This window comes from Bactrocera neohumeralis, chromosome 6, assembly GCF_024586455.1.
Source record: "Bactrocera neohumeralis isolate Rockhampton chromosome 6, APGP_CSIRO_Bneo_wtdbg2-racon-allhic-juicebox.fasta_v2, whole genome shotgun sequence".
NCBI lineage: Eukaryota > Metazoa > Arthropoda > Insecta > Diptera > Tephritidae > Bactrocera > Bactrocera neohumeralis.
Window position 1 is genome coordinate 9,978,491 of NC_065923.1, and position 16,964 is coordinate 9,995,454.

Genomic DNA, 16,964 nt, shown 5'->3' on the forward strand with positions numbered 1-16,964 from the left:
GAGTTAAAAAACAAATCAATGCTCATTTTTACGATTTATACAGCTGCATTCAAAAATGGCAACGTCTAGTCAATGATAAAAATTTTCACTATATTTTTTATTTGGAATATCAAATTGGCTGTGTTATCAAATTAATCAAATATATGTACATAAGTATATCAAACGAACAAACAGGATCACCATTGATAAAGTATATTAAATTAAATTTTTGATGAGTTATAAAGATTCCGAAACTTTCTGTTCAAGAAGACATTTCTAAAAATTAATCAATTTGAAAGTTGGTACGTTTACGCTATCTGCTATTTCACTAAAATCTCTTTCCTGGTACACAAAATATTGATTTAAGTATAACTTACAAGTAAATTGATGTTTTTCTCTCGTATTTTGCTAACAGTTTCTAAAATTTAAAAACCAGAAATAGGGTATTTATTAAAATATGAACTAGAATTTGTCAGTCAACTTTATAATGAAATATTTTAGTTAAACTTTTTAAAAAATTCTTTAAAAGTATTTAAATTCAATTTTGTACTGCTAAGATGTGCATATCGATCGATTTACTTTCTTAGGCGTTGCCAATTTGACTTATGTTTTGGCGCCAAATCGAGTGACAAACAAACAAAACATATGTATTGTTTCTGCTTTGGAATTTTTCTTTTTGTTAATCATACACTTCATTTTGTTACTATTGTTTATACAACACAAGTTTGAAAATGCATTCTTTGAGCTTAAATATTCTGCCAGAACACTTAAAAAGTGAGGAAGGTGGTTTATTCATTGAATCTTTACAGGATCCGAACAGGTGGAGTGGAATTCCGTTGCTTAACTACACCCCATTGCATGACTTGAAAGACATGAGTATTGTGAGGTTTAGAGGAATGATTCAAGACATGCTAGACCCCGAAATGTACTTGGAACGTTACGAAATTGTTAAAGAAGATAATACTTGTAGAGTCCAAGATGGTAAATTTCGAGACTGTTTATTGTTAAATGAGGGCGAACGTGTAAATCATGATGCCAAGGAAAATCTTCACGGTGAGCGTCGTACCTTCTTTGTTATTTCTATACCCGGTTTAAATAACTGGTGCCAAGAGTATGAATCTCAGTGTAGTCGTAGCAATTTTCCAAAGCCAGTGGAAATGGAAAATACAGCAGGCAAGAAGCGTTCCGCACCTATGGAGGAAGATAATATGCATATCGAAATCGATACAAGTGCCAAATCTGCTGCTGATGGTGATAATAATAAGCGGCAACGTACAGGGGAAAAGCTAAATAACGCTGTTGATAGTGACACAGTTAATCACACCTCAAATTCAGTAATTGGTATGGAATACCATCTAAACTCGCCAATTCCAAGTCGCCCCAGTAAAGCTTGTATGGTAAAAATATACAACGACTTCGAAAAGTACAAATTAAACACTATTATTGATGTGGTTGGTTTTCTCTCGGTGAATCCGGCATTGGATGCCACAACAATGGACGTAGATGCGTTTGATAATTTAAATGAGATACAAGCTCAAAACCCACCGCCATCATTAATACCTCGACTTCATGCAATAGCGGTACATTGCTTACCACATCCAAATCCTTTATTGGATGAGAGATTGCTGTCAAATTCGCAGACATGTATAGACCCACACGGTTTCAACATGTTATCTGTAGGCAATGAATTTCGAACGTTCTTAAAGTTATGCCTTTTCAATGACAACTTAGCTGCGGAATATCTCTTATCACATTTAATATCTACAGTGTAAGTAGTAGTACTTTGTAAATAAAAGTTTTAAACATATTTACTAGTAAATACATATATTTACATATTCACAGTTATTGCAGAGCAGAATCTCGATGTTTGGGAAGATTTCTCTTAAATATCTTTAATTTACCACAGAATCGTATTTCAAATTATACGAAACAATTTTACGAGCTATTGGACTTGATAATACCAGCCAGCCATTATATTACAATGACAGCAGAGACAATGAACGAATCAACTTTTGGACCAAAGTAAGTCTCCATAGTTACAGGTGAAATTTATTTATTTTCTAATATATAACACTATAGAAAGGATTATGAAACCAACAAGTTAGTCTCAGGAATGCTACAGCTTGCACCACAAACACACCTCGTGATAGATGAGACATTTACTAAATCTGATCGCCTTAACAGCAATGGCATTTTGTCTATGCAAATTCTTGGGCATGTTATGACGCATCAGGAGTTGAAATGTAATTTCCAGTATTATGAAATTGATTATGAAGTCGATATTCCAATATTGTGTTTCAGTGAAAAGAAAAGTATTTTGCCAGTAAGTTTTTTTTTTTTTAATACATATATGTACATATTACTAAGAATGTCATTACAAATATTTGTTTATAGTACGATGCATTTGTACCAATCGAGTATGATGACCAATCTGTTGAAGTTATTGAGGAGTCGCTCAAGGCAGCTAGGCATTATTTGAATCCAACTCGATTAAATCAATTTAGACGGTTCCTAACTATGGCTAAACTCACCGAATTTAATGTGAACCCAGCTGAGAGCGAAATGATTCAAAATGATTTTGTAGAAATGCGCAAAAATAAAAGCATTCGCGATGCCGAAGAGTTACATCATTTGTTGGTATTAACTCGATTATTGGCTGTGGCACGAGGCAAAAATGTGCTTGACAAGGATGCATGGGAACTAGCCAAGCAAATGGAGTCGACTCGTCAGCAAAGATTTACAAATTGGGAAGGAAGTCACTAATTAAAATTAGTTCATTAAAATGAATTTTCGTTGGCTACTGCTTAAGGTGTCATGTTCCATTTGTTTTAAAAATAAATAAAATCATTATACATATTTTTGTTTACTACAAAAAAACCTATTATTTTTTCTATACGTAAAAAATTAAAATCATTGTTAATTTTGTTTTACTTTTATTTATTTATTTTAATATTAGCAACATATGGTCAAAAATAACAAATTTCAAAGAGATGATCAAGTGCTGCGCAGGATTGACGTGTAGTAACATACCTGAAATTAAAAAAAAATAAATACTATGACTAATATGTTTAAAAAATATATTTAAATGAATTGAGAAAATTGTTCAGAAAGATTAATTTGCGTTGGATAATGGGACGAATTCTCTTCATTGAAAATCAAAGCGAGCTGGGTCAGAGTATCATCATATAAGTAGGTTTTACAAAATTCTGTAGATATATTCAAATTTATGCTTACCTTATAAATGAATAGGCATCAGCAAGTTCATCTGCAAAACAAAAGAAGGCCGTTACTTTATAGAAATAGCAAAATAATAATTACATTATGAGTTTGTAATTATGTTTCAGTTTGGATTTAGTCATTTAACAGTCAAATGATGGGGAATCCGAAAATATCTCATCATAAATGATAAAATACATACTTTTTTACTTTTGATTACTTACATTTCCAATGTAATCCTTTTGCCCTCATCTGTAAAGAAAATAAAGATAATTAATATACTTGCAATAATGGCTTCGAAGTATAAGAAAACTTTGTAATATATCAGTAAATATATTTTTGCGTTGGATATTGGGACAGTTCTCTTCATGGTGTATCGAAGCGAGCTGGGTCAAAGTTTCATCATTTAATTAGGAGCACTTTAGTCCCTATTACGGTTTGCAATTATTTTAATTTTTCTTTTAAATAATTTCAACAACTTCGATGGAAATTAGTTGTAGTTCGTAATATCGAAAAGAGCGGTGGATCTGAAGTAGAATTATTTTAACTTCAATTCAACTGGGTGGAACTACAAACCGTAATTGGGTTTTAATACACTTTGGTGGAGTCTTAACTAGAGATTTTTATCACAAACACTGTCTAAACTGTGTTGTTGTTTAAAGCCAGAATTTTTCTTGTCGAAAAACATAGGCTTATACGATTTTCGTCACTAACTAGAACAGTGTTATATTTAATGAAATCTTTCATTATTGGCCACCAGTGTACATAGAAGGAAAATTTCTTCCACTCACCTTCATATCTAAACAAGTTGATCATTTTAAAACGGGGTCCAGATAAGTGCCCAGATTGTATTAAGTTATGGCCGTCCCACATTAACAGCTGTAAGTCCACCTATAAAAACATAAATATCGTTAACTCTTAGGTTAGAAAAAAAAAACAATTATCTTAAATCTAACGTTATTCAATCAGAGAGGATTTAGTCATTTAACAGTCAAATGATGGGGAATCCGAAAACATCTCATCATATAAAGATAAACTTAAAATAAAAGGAATTCTATGCATATTTAATTAAAGTAAAGTATATATTTTAACATATTTTAATACCTGATTTTTATCAAGAAGTTGTTTCCTTCCTCAGCATTTTAGAAAAACAATTGAGCTATAAAACAGAAAAAATATTCATTAAAAACAAATATAAGCTATGGACTAAAATTCATAAGCACAAGAAAATCAGTGATTTATATTTGCGTTGGATAAGGAACAGTTTTCTTCAATTAATTTCAAAGCGAGCTGGGTAAGTTGTCATCATTTTAATAATACCGTATCAAATTAAGTGCTATAATTACCTCTTCTTCATTATTGTGGCTTCAAAAACAAGGACCAATAATTTTAGGAAACATGTGAGATATAACTTCATTTCGATTATATGGACCCGAATATTGCGGAAACGGATATTACCTCAATTTCATTCAGATTTCCAATATATGTTATCTGGAAAAATATAGTAAAAAAAAATAAATATATATATATTTTGGATTTAAATTATCATTAAAATTGTTGAGTATTTTATCAGATGGTAATATTTGCGTTGGTTATTGGAACAGTTTTCTTCACAATTATCAAAGCGAGCTGGGTAAAAGTTTCATCATTTAGAATATAATTAAAAGTGTACGTGTAAAATTAGAACTCACCTCGAGAAATTCAATATCTGCAGAATAGTAATTATCTGCCTTACAAAGTCACAACTGAAAGTAAAAAATATAATATATTTTTACTTTTGAAGTCAACAAATAAGCATTAAAAGAAATGAAATAGCCAATCAGTTCTACTATCTATTTTTAGTAAAACTTTCATAAATTTTTCAAGTTACATTAAAAGTTGTCATCAATTTAAACATTTAGTTGAAAATCTGTAAATGTTTAGAATTAACTTACCAAATCATGAGAATCCAAATGAGTTGCAAAGTGAATTCCTAATACAGAAAGCTGTAATATAAAAAAATATATGTAATATTTTTTTTTTTTTTACTAAAATCAAAAATGTTAATGAAATTGTAATCAGAATTGGGTTTACATCATTATCTTCAAGAGTAGCAAATAATATGAAAACATCATTTTCTTCGAGTAGAACTAAATAAAAAGTGGATAATACGAACCTTTATCCACATATATACTATTGAGCAATAAACGGTGCAGATCTAACGGAAATCGAATGCCCAAATCCTAAAAAGAAAGAAATAAAATAAAGTTATAGATATATTTATATGTATAAACTATAAAAATCTAATTAGGATTTATTGTGAAACTGAATCAGAATATATTTACATCAAAGTACTTTTTCAAGAGTAGCAAATAATATGAAAACATCATTATTCCACAATATAAACTTAAACTTCATTAAATTTTTACTTACATCGTAAATATTTGCGATGCTCCACCATGCGCACCAAACCACTGAAAAGAGATTGTTTGACATTAATAATTGTTCATCAGAGTAAAGTTTTTCAGAATTTGTATGAAATCAGTTTAACTTTGACATCATAAATTTACATTCAGCGACGAAAAATATTAACATCACTATTTTATTTCACACACTTTAAAATGTAATACACTAATTTATTTACCTTCGTAATATTAGTACACTGCACACAAGGTAGGTTTCCATTTTGAAATCAGGATTTATTACTGCAAAGAAAGAAGAAAAACGAAACGACTTCCCTTATACTATGCACTTAAAAAAAAAATTAAAACAAACTCAGTATTAAGTTTTTTCGGCAAAACTCCTATGTGCGAGTTTTGGCTTTTCTTTCCTTTGTATCTTCTACATTATAAAGTGTATGTTGTTTAATTAATTATTATATTAAACAGATTCCTGTACTGGAGGTTCATAACCTTCGGGTCTTTCGACAACAGCGCCTTCCGAAGAAACAACAGCATCAGTACCTTTGCCACCGCCATCACCGTGTAATTCTAACAATTTGGACAGATCGAAACGTGGCTTCTTCAAAACCTTTACTTTACGAATGTAAACATCATGCAAAGGATAAATGCGTTGGCACTTCTTCTCAATGTCCTTAGCAATGGAGTCAAGTGCTAGCTTGTTCACCAACTGCTTCAAGTCAGCGCTGGTTACATCGTTGGTAATGATTTCAGTCATCTTTGAGCGAATATTACGAACTTGAGACTGTTGGGCGTAACAAGTTTTGCGCTGTGATTGTTGATCCTTAGCAGTAAAGCCGATACAGAAAACGCGTAGCATGTAACCATCAGTGGTCTTAGCTTCGACAATGGCTTCAATAAGTGTCTGCCATTTCTTTACCATGGACCTAAATGAGGATAACATATTAATGAGTATCAACTTTATATATATACTTGAAAATAAATATTAGATATTACAGCTAAAATAATTGTTTGCAAACTAATCCCTAATTGGGAATGTAGGTAACATTTCCCCAGGGTGCCGTTTGAAGTTTTAATCTTGGAGCATCGTAGAGACAAAACATATAGTTGTGAAGTATTTTGTCTGAATTATACGTCCGTTGTTTGCAGGTTATATATGTATATCAGCTTTCTTCCCATTAATAACAATAAAGAACTTGGTTCAGATTTCATTTTTAAAATGAAGACTATACATACTTGAAAATAAATATTAGATATTACAGCTAAAATAATTGTTTGCAAACTAATCCCTAATTGGGAATGTAGGTAACAGTTCCCCAGGGTGCCGTTTGATGTTTTAGTCTTGGAGCATCGTAGAGACAAAACATATAGTTGTGAAATATTTTGTCTGAATTATACGTCCGTTGTTTGCAAAATATATATCATGTCAGTTTTCTTCCCATTAATAACAATAGAAAGATTTTAAAAATGAAATCTGAATCATATTGTATATATGTACGTGCAATTTTGTTTTGCTAACTAATAATCAATAAACACTTTTCACTTAATTATCGTACCTGTACTTGTCTGTAGTCAAATCCATGCCGTGGAAATTGCAGAGCACATTGCGATCCTGAACATCCTCAGCAATCAAACGGAACTTGCGGAAAGAACGATCCGAATCGTTGTCGTTTTGCAAATCAGCCAATGATACCTCGAACACACGACCCTTCAAGTAGTCAGAGGCGATTCTCTGACCCTGGGTACGGTTAACCAGAGTTTTGCCAATCTGGCGGGTCACGAACATGTTTGGTGCTTTTACATCGTACCAATCTTTGCGTGAGAAGGGATCTACAACCTTCTTCTTGCCACCTTTTTTACCTCCTTTAGAGAGACCCTTATTTTTACCGACCGCCATCTTCAGAGTTCAAAGCGGAAAAAGATCGAATCACGTTGACGCAGTAATGTCAAAAGAAGGAAACGCGACATGTCAACCACTGAAATGTAACTGAATCCAATGCTGCCATCATATTGGCATATATATATTATGTTCCATTATTTTGTTGTCGAAATATATTTTTCATACTCATATATAATTTTAATGAATATACCACAAATTTATGTCTACACATTTCTTCTATTTTTATTTATAAACACTACTTTTTACATAATGAAGAAATTATTAAAAAAATTAGCAACTTAACAACGAAGCGAGGAAAGCAAAGGGTACTGTAGCATAAAAATTTGAAGTGCGTTTCACTTCGATGGAAACGTATTCATAAAAAGCAATTGTCTGACGCAGAACAAAGCAAAAATTCTATGTAAATCAGCAATACGAATAAAATTCAGCTGTGTTGCAATTTTTTACTCAAAAATAAAAAATGTAGTTTCTCAACAATTTGAAGAAGTTTGTGGCTAAGTAAAAAATCAAAAGACCATTTACGGATGAAAAAGGAGAGAAACTATATGCAACTAAATATAATAAAGAGCATTTGTTATAATTTTTATACATATTGCTTGTGGTATTGAAAATTTGAATATATTTTGTAAGATTAGGCAAGGTGTACAGCAGTTTCAGTTGAGTAGTAAACTCTGACAAATAGTTAATTTTTGACAAACATTGACATTCTCAATTTTAGACAGAGAATGCAGAAGACGTCAAATCGACGTTGAGAAGATGGGTAGAAGAGAACGTCAACATTTTGTGTATACGAAAATAACGAAAGTAAAATGAAAGTAAATAATCGTAGTTTCTGAAAGAATAAAATAATTAAACAAGTTTCACTGGAAAAAAAAACAGTGTAGAACCTTTTTTTTTGCAAATATCTACATTTCCTTTCCATCTGTGGCTTGCTCTGTTAGCCTCCGAAACATGTCTCAAAGTGCGGTGCCAGTGCAACGACGAGGAGGAACTTCGGAAACACCTAGATTTGGGGATGCTACAGAATGGGAGGCTCGAGAAGTAAATGAAAACTTTCTTACACATTAAAACCATAAATTAAAGGTACATATGAGTAAAAAAAAATCTAATTTGATTCAGGCTCAGAGACAGCGGGAGTTGGATGAAGCACGAGCGCGCGCTGCTCAAATGGAAAAGACGATGAAGTGGTGGTCAGATTGTACGGCTAATTGGCGTGAAAAATGGAGTAAGGTATATACACATGATATTTCCGTTATAACTTTTCGTAGCTACGAGTCATAGTAATTTAGAAAGAAGAACTTGTTTAATCGATATTCATAGAAATTTTGTATTTGATTATTGTGATTAGGTTCGAACAGAACGGAATAAAGCAAGGGAAGAATCTAAGCAGTTGCGAGCCAATCTCGACATATCTATGAAAGAAGCTAATTCTTATAAGCGGGAGAAAAATGATCTCGAGGTACAAATTTCTCAACTTAAAAAAGAAATGGAAAAGGTTCACACCTTAATGATGAAACATGCCGATCAATTTCACAAAACAGGGTAAGTATTTATATAGTAAATTCTTATTTAAGATTGTTATAAAAAGTAATAATCAATTAGAATGTGTGATGCTTCTGAAGATACTGAAGCAAATGGGCGTGATGCTAATTGCTCACCTGATATTTCATCTGATGGCTTAAAAAATGTGAACAGTGAAGACGGATTGGTAATTTTTGATAAACATATACATATATGCTATTGTATGTTGTAAACAAATTAAATATTGCAGGTTACTAAGGCGATTTGTAATGATTTGAAAGATTTGGACATTGAAGAATTTGTTCTTAAAGGTGCCGTAACAAAAAATGTTAACGAAATGGGTAAGTTTTTTAAATATTGAAAAGAGAATTGAAACAGTAAAGACAATATTGACAGATGAGGTATCAGCTGAAGAAAAACGTTTAATACAACAATTATCAAAAGACGATTTTGACGAGGAATATTTGCTTCAAAAAATCTCAATGCTTCAACTGCGTTTAGATGAAGCACAAAAGACTGTACAAGCAGAAAGAGAGTGAGTATATTTTATTCATATATGTATATGGGGTATTCCATACCAAATCGACCACTTTTGAACCCGACCCCTTTAGATTTTGCTGAAACTTATCTATCCTTTTCTACCCATTGAAAAACATTTTTGAGAATTTTTTCAAAATTTTTTGTCCAACTTCAAAAAAAAGATTAATTTTTCAAAAAAGCCTTTTTTATTTTCAAATAGCCATAACTTTTGTATAAATTGACTTTTGGGGACCTTTTTTTTAAATTTTTGTTTTTGAATGAACTTTTCGAAAAAATACACAAAAAAATTTAACACGATCAATTATATAAAATAATAACTTTTGTATAAATTGTTTTTTTTTTTTAAATTTTTGAGAACTTTTCGAAAAAAAAATTTAACAAAAAATAAAATAATCGGCAAAAAAAATGGCGAATTTTCCAAAAATGTCGAACTTCCAAAAAATGACGATTTTACTTAAAAAACCGATTATTTTATATAATTGATCGTGTTAAATTTTTTTGTGTATTTTTTCGAAAAGTTCATTCGAAAACAAAAATTTAAAAAAAAGGTCCCCAAAAGTCAATTTATACAAAAGTTATGGCTATTTGAAAATAAAAAGAAGCCTTTTTTTGAAAAATTCATAACTTTTTTTGAAGTTGGACAAAAAATTTTTAAAAAATTCTCAAAAATGTTTTTCAAAGGGTAGAAAAGGATGGATAAGTTTCAGCAAAATCTAAAGGGGTCGGGTTCAAAAGTGGTCGATTTGGTATGGAATACCCCATATCTATATATACACATACAACATTTACAATTAAATAAAAAATATGTTAAATAATTCTTATAAAAACACTTAGGATTTAAGAGAAATTAATATTGACACTTCAAATTAGGCTTTATAACTTCATTTGGGTTTTAAAAAACGCAATGCTTAGAAGAGTTAGAAAAAGATCATACGAATTTTTATTTTTATTATACGAATAACTTTATATAACCATCTGTCAATACATTTTACATACAAAAAAAAACGTACAACAATGTCCGTAATTTCAGGGAGAAAAATATTCTACATAAAACAATCGAAAAGTTAACATTGGAAATACAAGAAGTACGTGATCGCCAGGAAGAGCTCCGCCTAGCTAAACAGGTGAGCAACACATTACAACCACAATAATCTAGTGACAAATTTCGCATGAAATAGACTATATATATGATACTATTAATATTTCTTTTCTGGATTGCGCTATTCAAAATGTCTAATTTTGAACTTTCGTAGATTGGTTAAATTTTCTGTAGCACCTTAATTATGCCCAAAGCTTAAATTTAATTTCTAGCAAAGTTAGGTGAATAAATCGTCCGTTTTTAAAGAAGAAGGATAAAATAGTTACTTAGTTTGTCAGAACCTACTATATATATTATGTATTTGACTATCTACTTTAAATAGTTTTATTCGCGCTTTTTTTAATTACTTTATGTTCGAAAAAGTTGATAAAGCCAGAGTCTAAGCTAACAGGACTTTAACCTCTTAATTATTAATTGAATAATATGATAATTTTATAGGAAGCTGTTCGAGAATTGCTGACCCTACAAGAACAACACCGCGCTGAAATGCGAATAATAAATAACTCATTGCATGAAGAAACTGCATCACGGGAAAACCTCGAACGGCGCTTATCAGAACTGCGTACTGAGGTGAGTGTTTAGTCTAACTCGTAATATATTTATTAAAACTAATTTTCCATTATTTTTTCAGTTGGAACGTCTTCAGGCCGAAAATGCATCAGAATGGGGTAAGAGAGAACGTCTTGAAACAGAAAAGCTTGCTTTGGAACGCGACAACAAAAAATTGCGAGCTGAAGTACGCGACTATCAAGAGCGTTCTGATCGCAAAGGTCGACCAATGCAGGCGAATGACGTTGAAGTACGTGCACTGCAACAGGAACTTGCTGATCGAAATAAAGAAATAAGCGAGATTAAATTATCACATTCCAAATTGAAGAAACTGTTAGCCGAAACCAATACAGAGTTAGGACACGCTGTTCGGCGAGCAGAACAATACGAAGCCGAGGTAAGTGCAACAATCTCAGCAAATTGGAAAACCTTAGTCTTTTGTAAAAATTTCTAATTAATTTTATTTTTATGGAAATTTTTTCTATCATTTTCGTTTTATATAAGACAGGCAATGTAAAGAGAGAAATGCAATATAAAGTAAAAAAATATAAAATATTAGTTCTAGACTAAGTTAATTGGCAAATGCTGGTATTCCTGTAATAGCACGCCCAAGAATGAGCGCATGGATGTCGTGTGTGCCTTCATACGTGTTCACAGCTTCCAAATTCATGGAATGCCGTATAACATGATATTCATCAGATATACCGTTGCCACCAAGAACATCACGCATATTCCGAGCAATGTCCAATGCTTTCCCTGAGTTATTTCGTTTTATAAGTGAAATCATTTCTGGGGTATGTAACTTCCGATCCTTAAGCCGTCCTACTTGAAGGCATGCTTGTAAACCTAATGCTATGTCAGTTTGTGCATCAGCAAACTTCTTTTGTATCAATTGATTTGCTGCCAATGGTCGTTTAAATTGTTTCCGATCAAGTGTATATTGGCGTGCGATTTGCAAGCATGCTTCTGCCGCTCCCATGGCACCCCACGCAATACCATAGCGCGCGTTGTTCAAACAACCGAAAGGTCCTCTGAAGCCCTCAACATTTGGTAATAGATTAGCTTCGGGGACATGTAAATCGTCCATTAATATCATACCGGTGGTAGATGCGCGTAGAGAAAATTTTCCTTCTATTTTTGGAGTGGATAAACCCTTGACCGATTGCGCCCGATCCACTATGAATCCTCGCACTTTTCCATCCTCACACTTTGCCCATACGATAAGGACATCCGCTATCGGAGAGTTGGTAATCCAAGTTTTAGAGCCATTCAGAATGTATTCCTTGCTACTGCTGTCATATTTGGCCCGTGTTTCCATGCCGGCTGGATCACTACCATGGTTTGGTTCGGTTAAACCAAATGCTCCTATAAAAAGATAATGATTATTGTATATATGTATTTATAATATATACATATATATGTTACATATATAGTCCTTTTCGTACATACATATGTATGTAAAGTATAAAGATCTTTGCTTTATATTTGTTTGAATCACTTACCAATCAATTTGCCTTGGGCCATTCGAGGTAGATATGTTTCTTTCTGAATTGCAGAACCATAATCGAATATTGCTCCCATCGCCAGAGAACTCTGCACGCTCAAAGCAGAGCGATAAGCCGAATCTACCCGCTCGATTTCTCTGGCCAACAAACCGTATGCGACATTCGACACACCAGCACAGCCGTATCCATTAATTGTACAACCTAATGCTCCTAGACTGCCGATTTCCTCCATAATTTCCTTATGGAATACCTCATTGCGATTGGCAGCAGTGATGCGCGGCAGTAGGCTAGTTTCACAGTAACTTCGAAATGCGTCACGTATGGCGATCTCCTCTTCTGTAAGCTGTGATTCTAAATTAAGTGGATCTTGCCAATTGAATTTCGGTGATTCAGTTGTGGTAGCGAATTGTTTTGCATAAACTGCTTTAGTACACAGTTGTGATGTCGGACGAAATTTCGATAAGAGGTATCTCGCAATCATTTTGTACTTTACGATTTTTATCTGTTTAAAATCTTGTATCTATTATTTATGAAAGTACTTGCGTAGTATAATGATAACAATTTGCTTTATATTGCTTATTTACGTATTAATAGAATAAAACCTCCTGGTTCGCGCGCTCTTGTGCGACTGTTCACTAATATTATTGTATTCCAGTATAAAAGTATTTTAGAGATCTTTGGATTAAGTTGTGCTGTAATCTTTCACCTACCTGAGAATGTGTTTTCCGAAAGCTTAATCACAAGTGTAATCACACATCTATTTTATGATTCTCAATATACACACTGAGAGACAGGGAGAGACAATAAATCAATGTATATATAAATACATATGTATGTATACATGTATACTATAGCAGTGATGATTACTACTTGCGTTGAAAAAGATATCAATGTATGCAAAGAGATCTATGTTTTTGTTTCAAAGAGGCGGCATTAACATCAAACTGGTTCGGATCTAATACATTTAGGACCATTTGCATAAGTTTCCTCCATCATTAATTTCAAAAATCATATTCAACTCCTATTAAATAGGATCTCCAGGGTATTAATTTCATTTACTTTAATTTATTATTTTTACTTTAAATCATTAATGTCAACAATATTTCCATTATAACCGGAAAAAAGAAATTAATTAAAGAGGCTATATTGTCTAAATGCGCTCACTGCTGTTTATCAGTTAGCTTTAAGGTATATACATATGTATGTGTAAATGCACATATGGTATTGTTCGGTCACACTATTTTCTCTCCGTGATTCGGTGTGTGTATTCTGCCCCTTACTCAATGATGTATTCTCTCCTTGGAATCATTATACTTGATATGATACTGCATATGTATAAATATTTTTATACATGATCATATGTATGTGTACAGTAGAAATTCGATGATCTGAACAATTATAAAACTAAGCGTGTGAAATGGTAGAATGGCTGCCATATTTTACTACAGTTTATGTAATAATTGCCGTGAATGACCCAGTTCACTAATGATTTCTATAAATAAAATTAATAACTAACTTTTACTTTTAGGTGAAGCGACTCCGACAGCGAGTGGAAGAATTGAAGCGTGAATTAGCCAGTGCTGAGGACGAACTGGACTCGGCTGTAAATCAGGTGCGCCGTTTACAAAGATCCAATGATGAATTAGTTGGTCAAACTGAAGGACTCCAAGTGCAAATTCAACATTTGCAAACCAGGTTTGTCGCTTTTTAAAACTTGTTTTCTGTCTGGTTTAGAGACGAAATCTGGAGGTTTTCCTTCTATAACTGGTAACTGTTAACAAATCTGTCATACATATTAACTTTTCGGATTGCTGCTTCTTCTGATGGATAAATATTTCAAATTGCGAAACATTTAATACTCTACTATTTAATAAACACATGTTTGAATGTCATAATATGTGTATATGTACCATATGCAAAAACAAAATATTTAAGACGAGCACCCAGCCCTCAAATGCGCACCGTAGGCGGTGTACAGTTGCGCAATAAGATCGCCGTAGAAATTCCTAGTGAATGCTTGCCCAATATCAATGATTTACGTCAGATTTTTGATGATCAACCTGTTGGCAACCGTCATAGCCATAATGCAGCTAGCAGCTTACCGAATGGGGGTAGCGCGGAAGCTGCTATACCAAAACGCTCAAGTCATACGGAACGTACTTTGATGCAGCAGACAAGCACATTTTTCGATGCGAAACCATCGCACTTGGAAGAAAATATTTTTGAGTCGAAATCGCGCAATCTGGAATTTGAGCGGGCCAAACAAAAGTTTGATAATCCATCTCATCTGCAGCACCAACATCATCACCATCAGCGCGAGCAGCGTGAACGGTCATCTGGTAGATTTATTGGTAGTGGCCAGCAACAACAGCAACAAACTAGTGGTAATCGCTCGAATCTGGCACTGCCATTAAAAACGACCAACACCTCGAGCCTAGGTATGGGCGTGAGTGGGAATGGCAGCGCCAGTTATAATTCTAATGCGAACACAAATTCAAATCCTAATTCGTGTAAAGACGATGTAAATCGCCAATTATTTCTGGAGGATCATTCGCATTCCTCCAAGACTGGTGGTGCTGGTGGTGGTAACGTTGGTGAAGCAGTTGTGGTTGGTATAGGTGGCACTGCTAGGGCCACCAGCACTAATCAATGTGCTGGCGGCAGTTATTCACGGAACAGTATTAATTTAGATGGTCTCAAAGTGTCCGACGACGAGGTAAGCACTTCCAAAGTAGCATCAGGAGTATGCTTATAATTTCCGATTCGTTTTAAACTATAATTTTTATGTGGAAATACATATGTACTATAAATTCCAATTACAAGTTTGATTTGTTAAACATAATTTTTCCTTGTGCTTGTGTGTTTGTTACATATATGGATGTACATATGTATGGTAAGAGTCGTTTTTTCATTTATTATTAATTATTGTTTTCATACATGCATATGTACCTAAGCATGTATTAAAATGTTTTTCATTCTCAAAACATAAAATTATTTTTCCCCATTCACAGACTCCGTAATTACGGTTCGACGAGCTTATTGTTGGATGACGAAACTGAAGAAATAAGTGACGAAGGAATTTAATTTAATTAATTAATAAGTCTTTATGTAAGAACGTATGTATAACCATATATATGAACATAAAAGTATTCCATTATTGTGTTAGTTTAAGTAAGCATATTTCGAATATATTCTTATGCAACGATATGTCTATTCAAAGTGCTAATTTGTATATTCCATATACGCATACTAACGCGTAGATATTTTTTAACATTTATTGCTCCCTTATACTTGTATTTATTATACTGAATAAGCCTATTTGTACTTAAAAATGTTTTTTTGATATCTATGTACTACATTTACTCATATTTTACTCATAACGACATAAATATTCATTCATAGATTTAAAATAAGTGCATATATGTATTGCGTTTAAAAAAATACATTACCTATGAAAAAAGTTAGAAAGCTGCTTACATTTTCTTGGGATAAGGACGGAAGGCGAATTCTTGGTGACACCTTTCTTCTGAATCTATCTTTGTTTATGCTTCATTCTTAATACTTATAAAGAGCGCTCCATTTCGAGGTTTCCTACTTAAGAAAAAACCTAGAAATTTCAAGTTTAATTGGGAAAGTTTATTATTATTCGAAAGAACATTCTTTGGCCTTTATTTTTTGAAGATTGTCTTTTCCGATTGCGGCTACCTCTCAGATGGTCCATCTTTTGAATCCAATTTCCGATGACTCGTTCGAGCATTTTGACTAGTAATTGACGAATGACACGCGTGATGTCTTGTTTCAAGACCTGAATCGAAGCGGGATTGTCCGCATAGACTTTAGACTTTACATATTCCAACAAGAAAAAGTCTTATCGGTGTGATATCACACGGTCAATCGACTGGCCCAAAACGTGAAATTATCTGCTCACCGAAAGTGAGCGCCGTCTTGTGGAAACCAAATATCGCCGAGAAACGCACTTCAATTTCAAGCATCAAATAATTGGTTATCATGGTGCGAAAACGGTCGCCATTGACGATTACGTTCCCACCGGCATCATTTTTGAAGAAATATGAACCGATTATTCCACCAGCCCACAAACTAACACCAAATCGTTTTTTCTGTATGAAATGGCATCTATTACTCTTACTCAAGCGATTGCGCTTGGGGGATTGAGCGGCGTCAGTTCTTACACAAGCTGTATTTCGTATCAATTTAAGATCTAGACATAAAATTCTCCAAATCGTTCCATACATTAT

General features: G+C 33.1%; 4 protein-coding genes and 1 long non-coding RNA gene across 6 annotated transcripts; 2 read left to right on the plus strand and 3 right to left on the minus strand.

The window, feature by feature from the left end:
* The first annotated feature begins 639 nt into the window (after positions 1-639).
* LOC126761051 (mini-chromosome maintenance complex-binding protein) lies at positions 640-2,899 on the plus strand. Its single transcript, XM_050476959.1, has 4 exons — positions 640-1,747; positions 1,822-2,001; positions 2,059-2,302; positions 2,374-2,899. Exons 1-4 carry the CDS (start codon positions 711-713, stop codon positions 2,740-2,742), a joined length of 1,830 nt encoding a protein of 609 aa, XP_050332916.1. The 5' UTR covers positions 640-710; the 3' UTR covers positions 2,743-2,899.
* On the minus strand, positions 2,900-3,413 carry LOC126761053 (uncharacterized). Its single transcript, XR_007667306.1, has 2 exons — positions 3,214-3,413; positions 2,900-3,009 (listed from the first exon to the last, which is right to left on the minus strand). It is a non-coding gene; the product is annotated as an uncharacterized LOC126761053 (long non-coding RNA).
* A 2,542-nt stretch (positions 3,414-5,955) lies between these two features.
* Positions 5,956-7,529, minus strand: LOC126761052 (40S ribosomal protein S3a). Its single transcript, XM_050476960.1, has 2 exons — positions 7,151-7,529; positions 5,956-6,520 (listed from the first exon to the last, which is right to left on the minus strand). Exons 1-2 carry the CDS (start codon positions 7,489-7,491, stop codon positions 6,055-6,057), a joined length of 807 nt encoding a protein of 268 aa, XP_050332917.1. The 5' UTR covers positions 7,492-7,529; the 3' UTR covers positions 5,956-6,054.
* Positions 7,530-8,249: 720 nt separating this feature from the next.
* Positions 8,250-15,927, plus strand: LOC126762740 (coiled-coil domain-containing protein 102A). 2 transcript variants are annotated; one of them, XM_050479724.1, is made up of 12 exons: positions 8,250-8,535; positions 8,614-8,724; positions 8,843-9,036; positions 9,097-9,202; positions 9,266-9,356; positions 9,412-9,550; positions 10,586-10,679; positions 11,093-11,224; positions 11,286-11,600; positions 14,237-14,403; positions 14,644-15,424; positions 15,720-15,927. In XM_050479724.1, the coding sequence occupies exons 1-12, from the start codon at positions 8,446-8,448 to the stop codon at positions 15,726-15,728; spliced, it is 2,229 nt and encodes a 742-aa protein (XP_050335681.1). In that variant the 5' UTR covers positions 8,250-8,445; the 3' UTR covers positions 15,729-15,927. The 2 variants fall into 2 exon arrangements, with proteins under 2 accessions (XP_050335681.1, XP_050335682.1); XM_050479725.1 differs by lacking the exon at positions 14,644-15,424.
* On the minus strand, positions 11,640-13,423 carry LOC126762744 (glutaryl-CoA dehydrogenase, mitochondrial). The gene is made up of 2 exons (XM_050479732.1): positions 12,706-13,423; positions 11,640-12,568 (listed from the first exon to the last, which is right to left on the minus strand). Exons 1-2 carry the CDS (start codon positions 13,187-13,189, stop codon positions 11,775-11,777), a joined length of 1,278 nt encoding a protein of 425 aa, XP_050335689.1. The 5' UTR covers positions 13,190-13,423; the 3' UTR covers positions 11,640-11,774.
* Positions 15,928-16,964: the final 1,037 nt, after the last annotated feature.

Excerpts from the sequence above, each read along its gene's own strand:
- LOC126761051 (XM_050476959.1), top strand. The coding sequence starts at position 711 with ATGCATTCTTTGAGCTTAAATATTCTGCCAGAACACTTAAAAAGTGAG. Across the intron at positions 1,748-1,821 it reads TCACATTTAATATCTACAGT|TTATTGCAGAGCAGAATCTC; the intron begins GTAAGTAGTAGT and ends ACATATTCACAG. Across the intron at positions 2,002-2,058 it reads GAATCAACTTTTGGACCAAA|AAAGGATTATGAAACCAACA; the intron begins GTAAGTCTCCAT and ends ATAACACTATAG.
- LOC126761052 (XM_050476960.1), bottom strand. The coding sequence starts at position 7,491 with ATGGCGGTCGGTAAAAATAAGGGTCTCTCTAAAGGAGGTAAAAAAGGT. Across the intron at positions 6,521-7,150 it reads TTGACTACAGACAAGTACAG|GTCCATGGTAAAGAAATGGC; the intron begins GTACGATAATTA and ends ATCCTCATTTAG.
- LOC126762740 (XM_050479724.1), top strand. The coding sequence starts at position 8,446 with ATGTCTCAAAGTGCGGTGCCAGTGCAACGACGAGGAGGAACTTCGGAA. Across the intron at positions 9,037-9,096 it reads GATCAATTTCACAAAACAGG|AATGTGTGATGCTTCTGAAG; the intron begins GTAAGTATTTAT and ends ATAATCAATTAG. Across the intron at positions 10,680-11,092 it reads AGCTCCGCCTAGCTAAACAG|GAAGCTGTTCGAGAATTGCT; the intron begins GTGAGCAACACA and ends ATAATTTTATAG.
- LOC126762744 (XM_050479732.1), bottom strand. The coding sequence starts at position 13,189 with ATGATTGCGAGATACCTCTTATCGAAATTTCGTCCGACATCACAACTG. Across the intron at positions 12,569-12,705 it reads GGCCCAAGGCAAATTGATTG|GAGCATTTGGTTTAACCGAA; the intron begins GTAAGTGATTCA and ends ATCTTTTTATAG.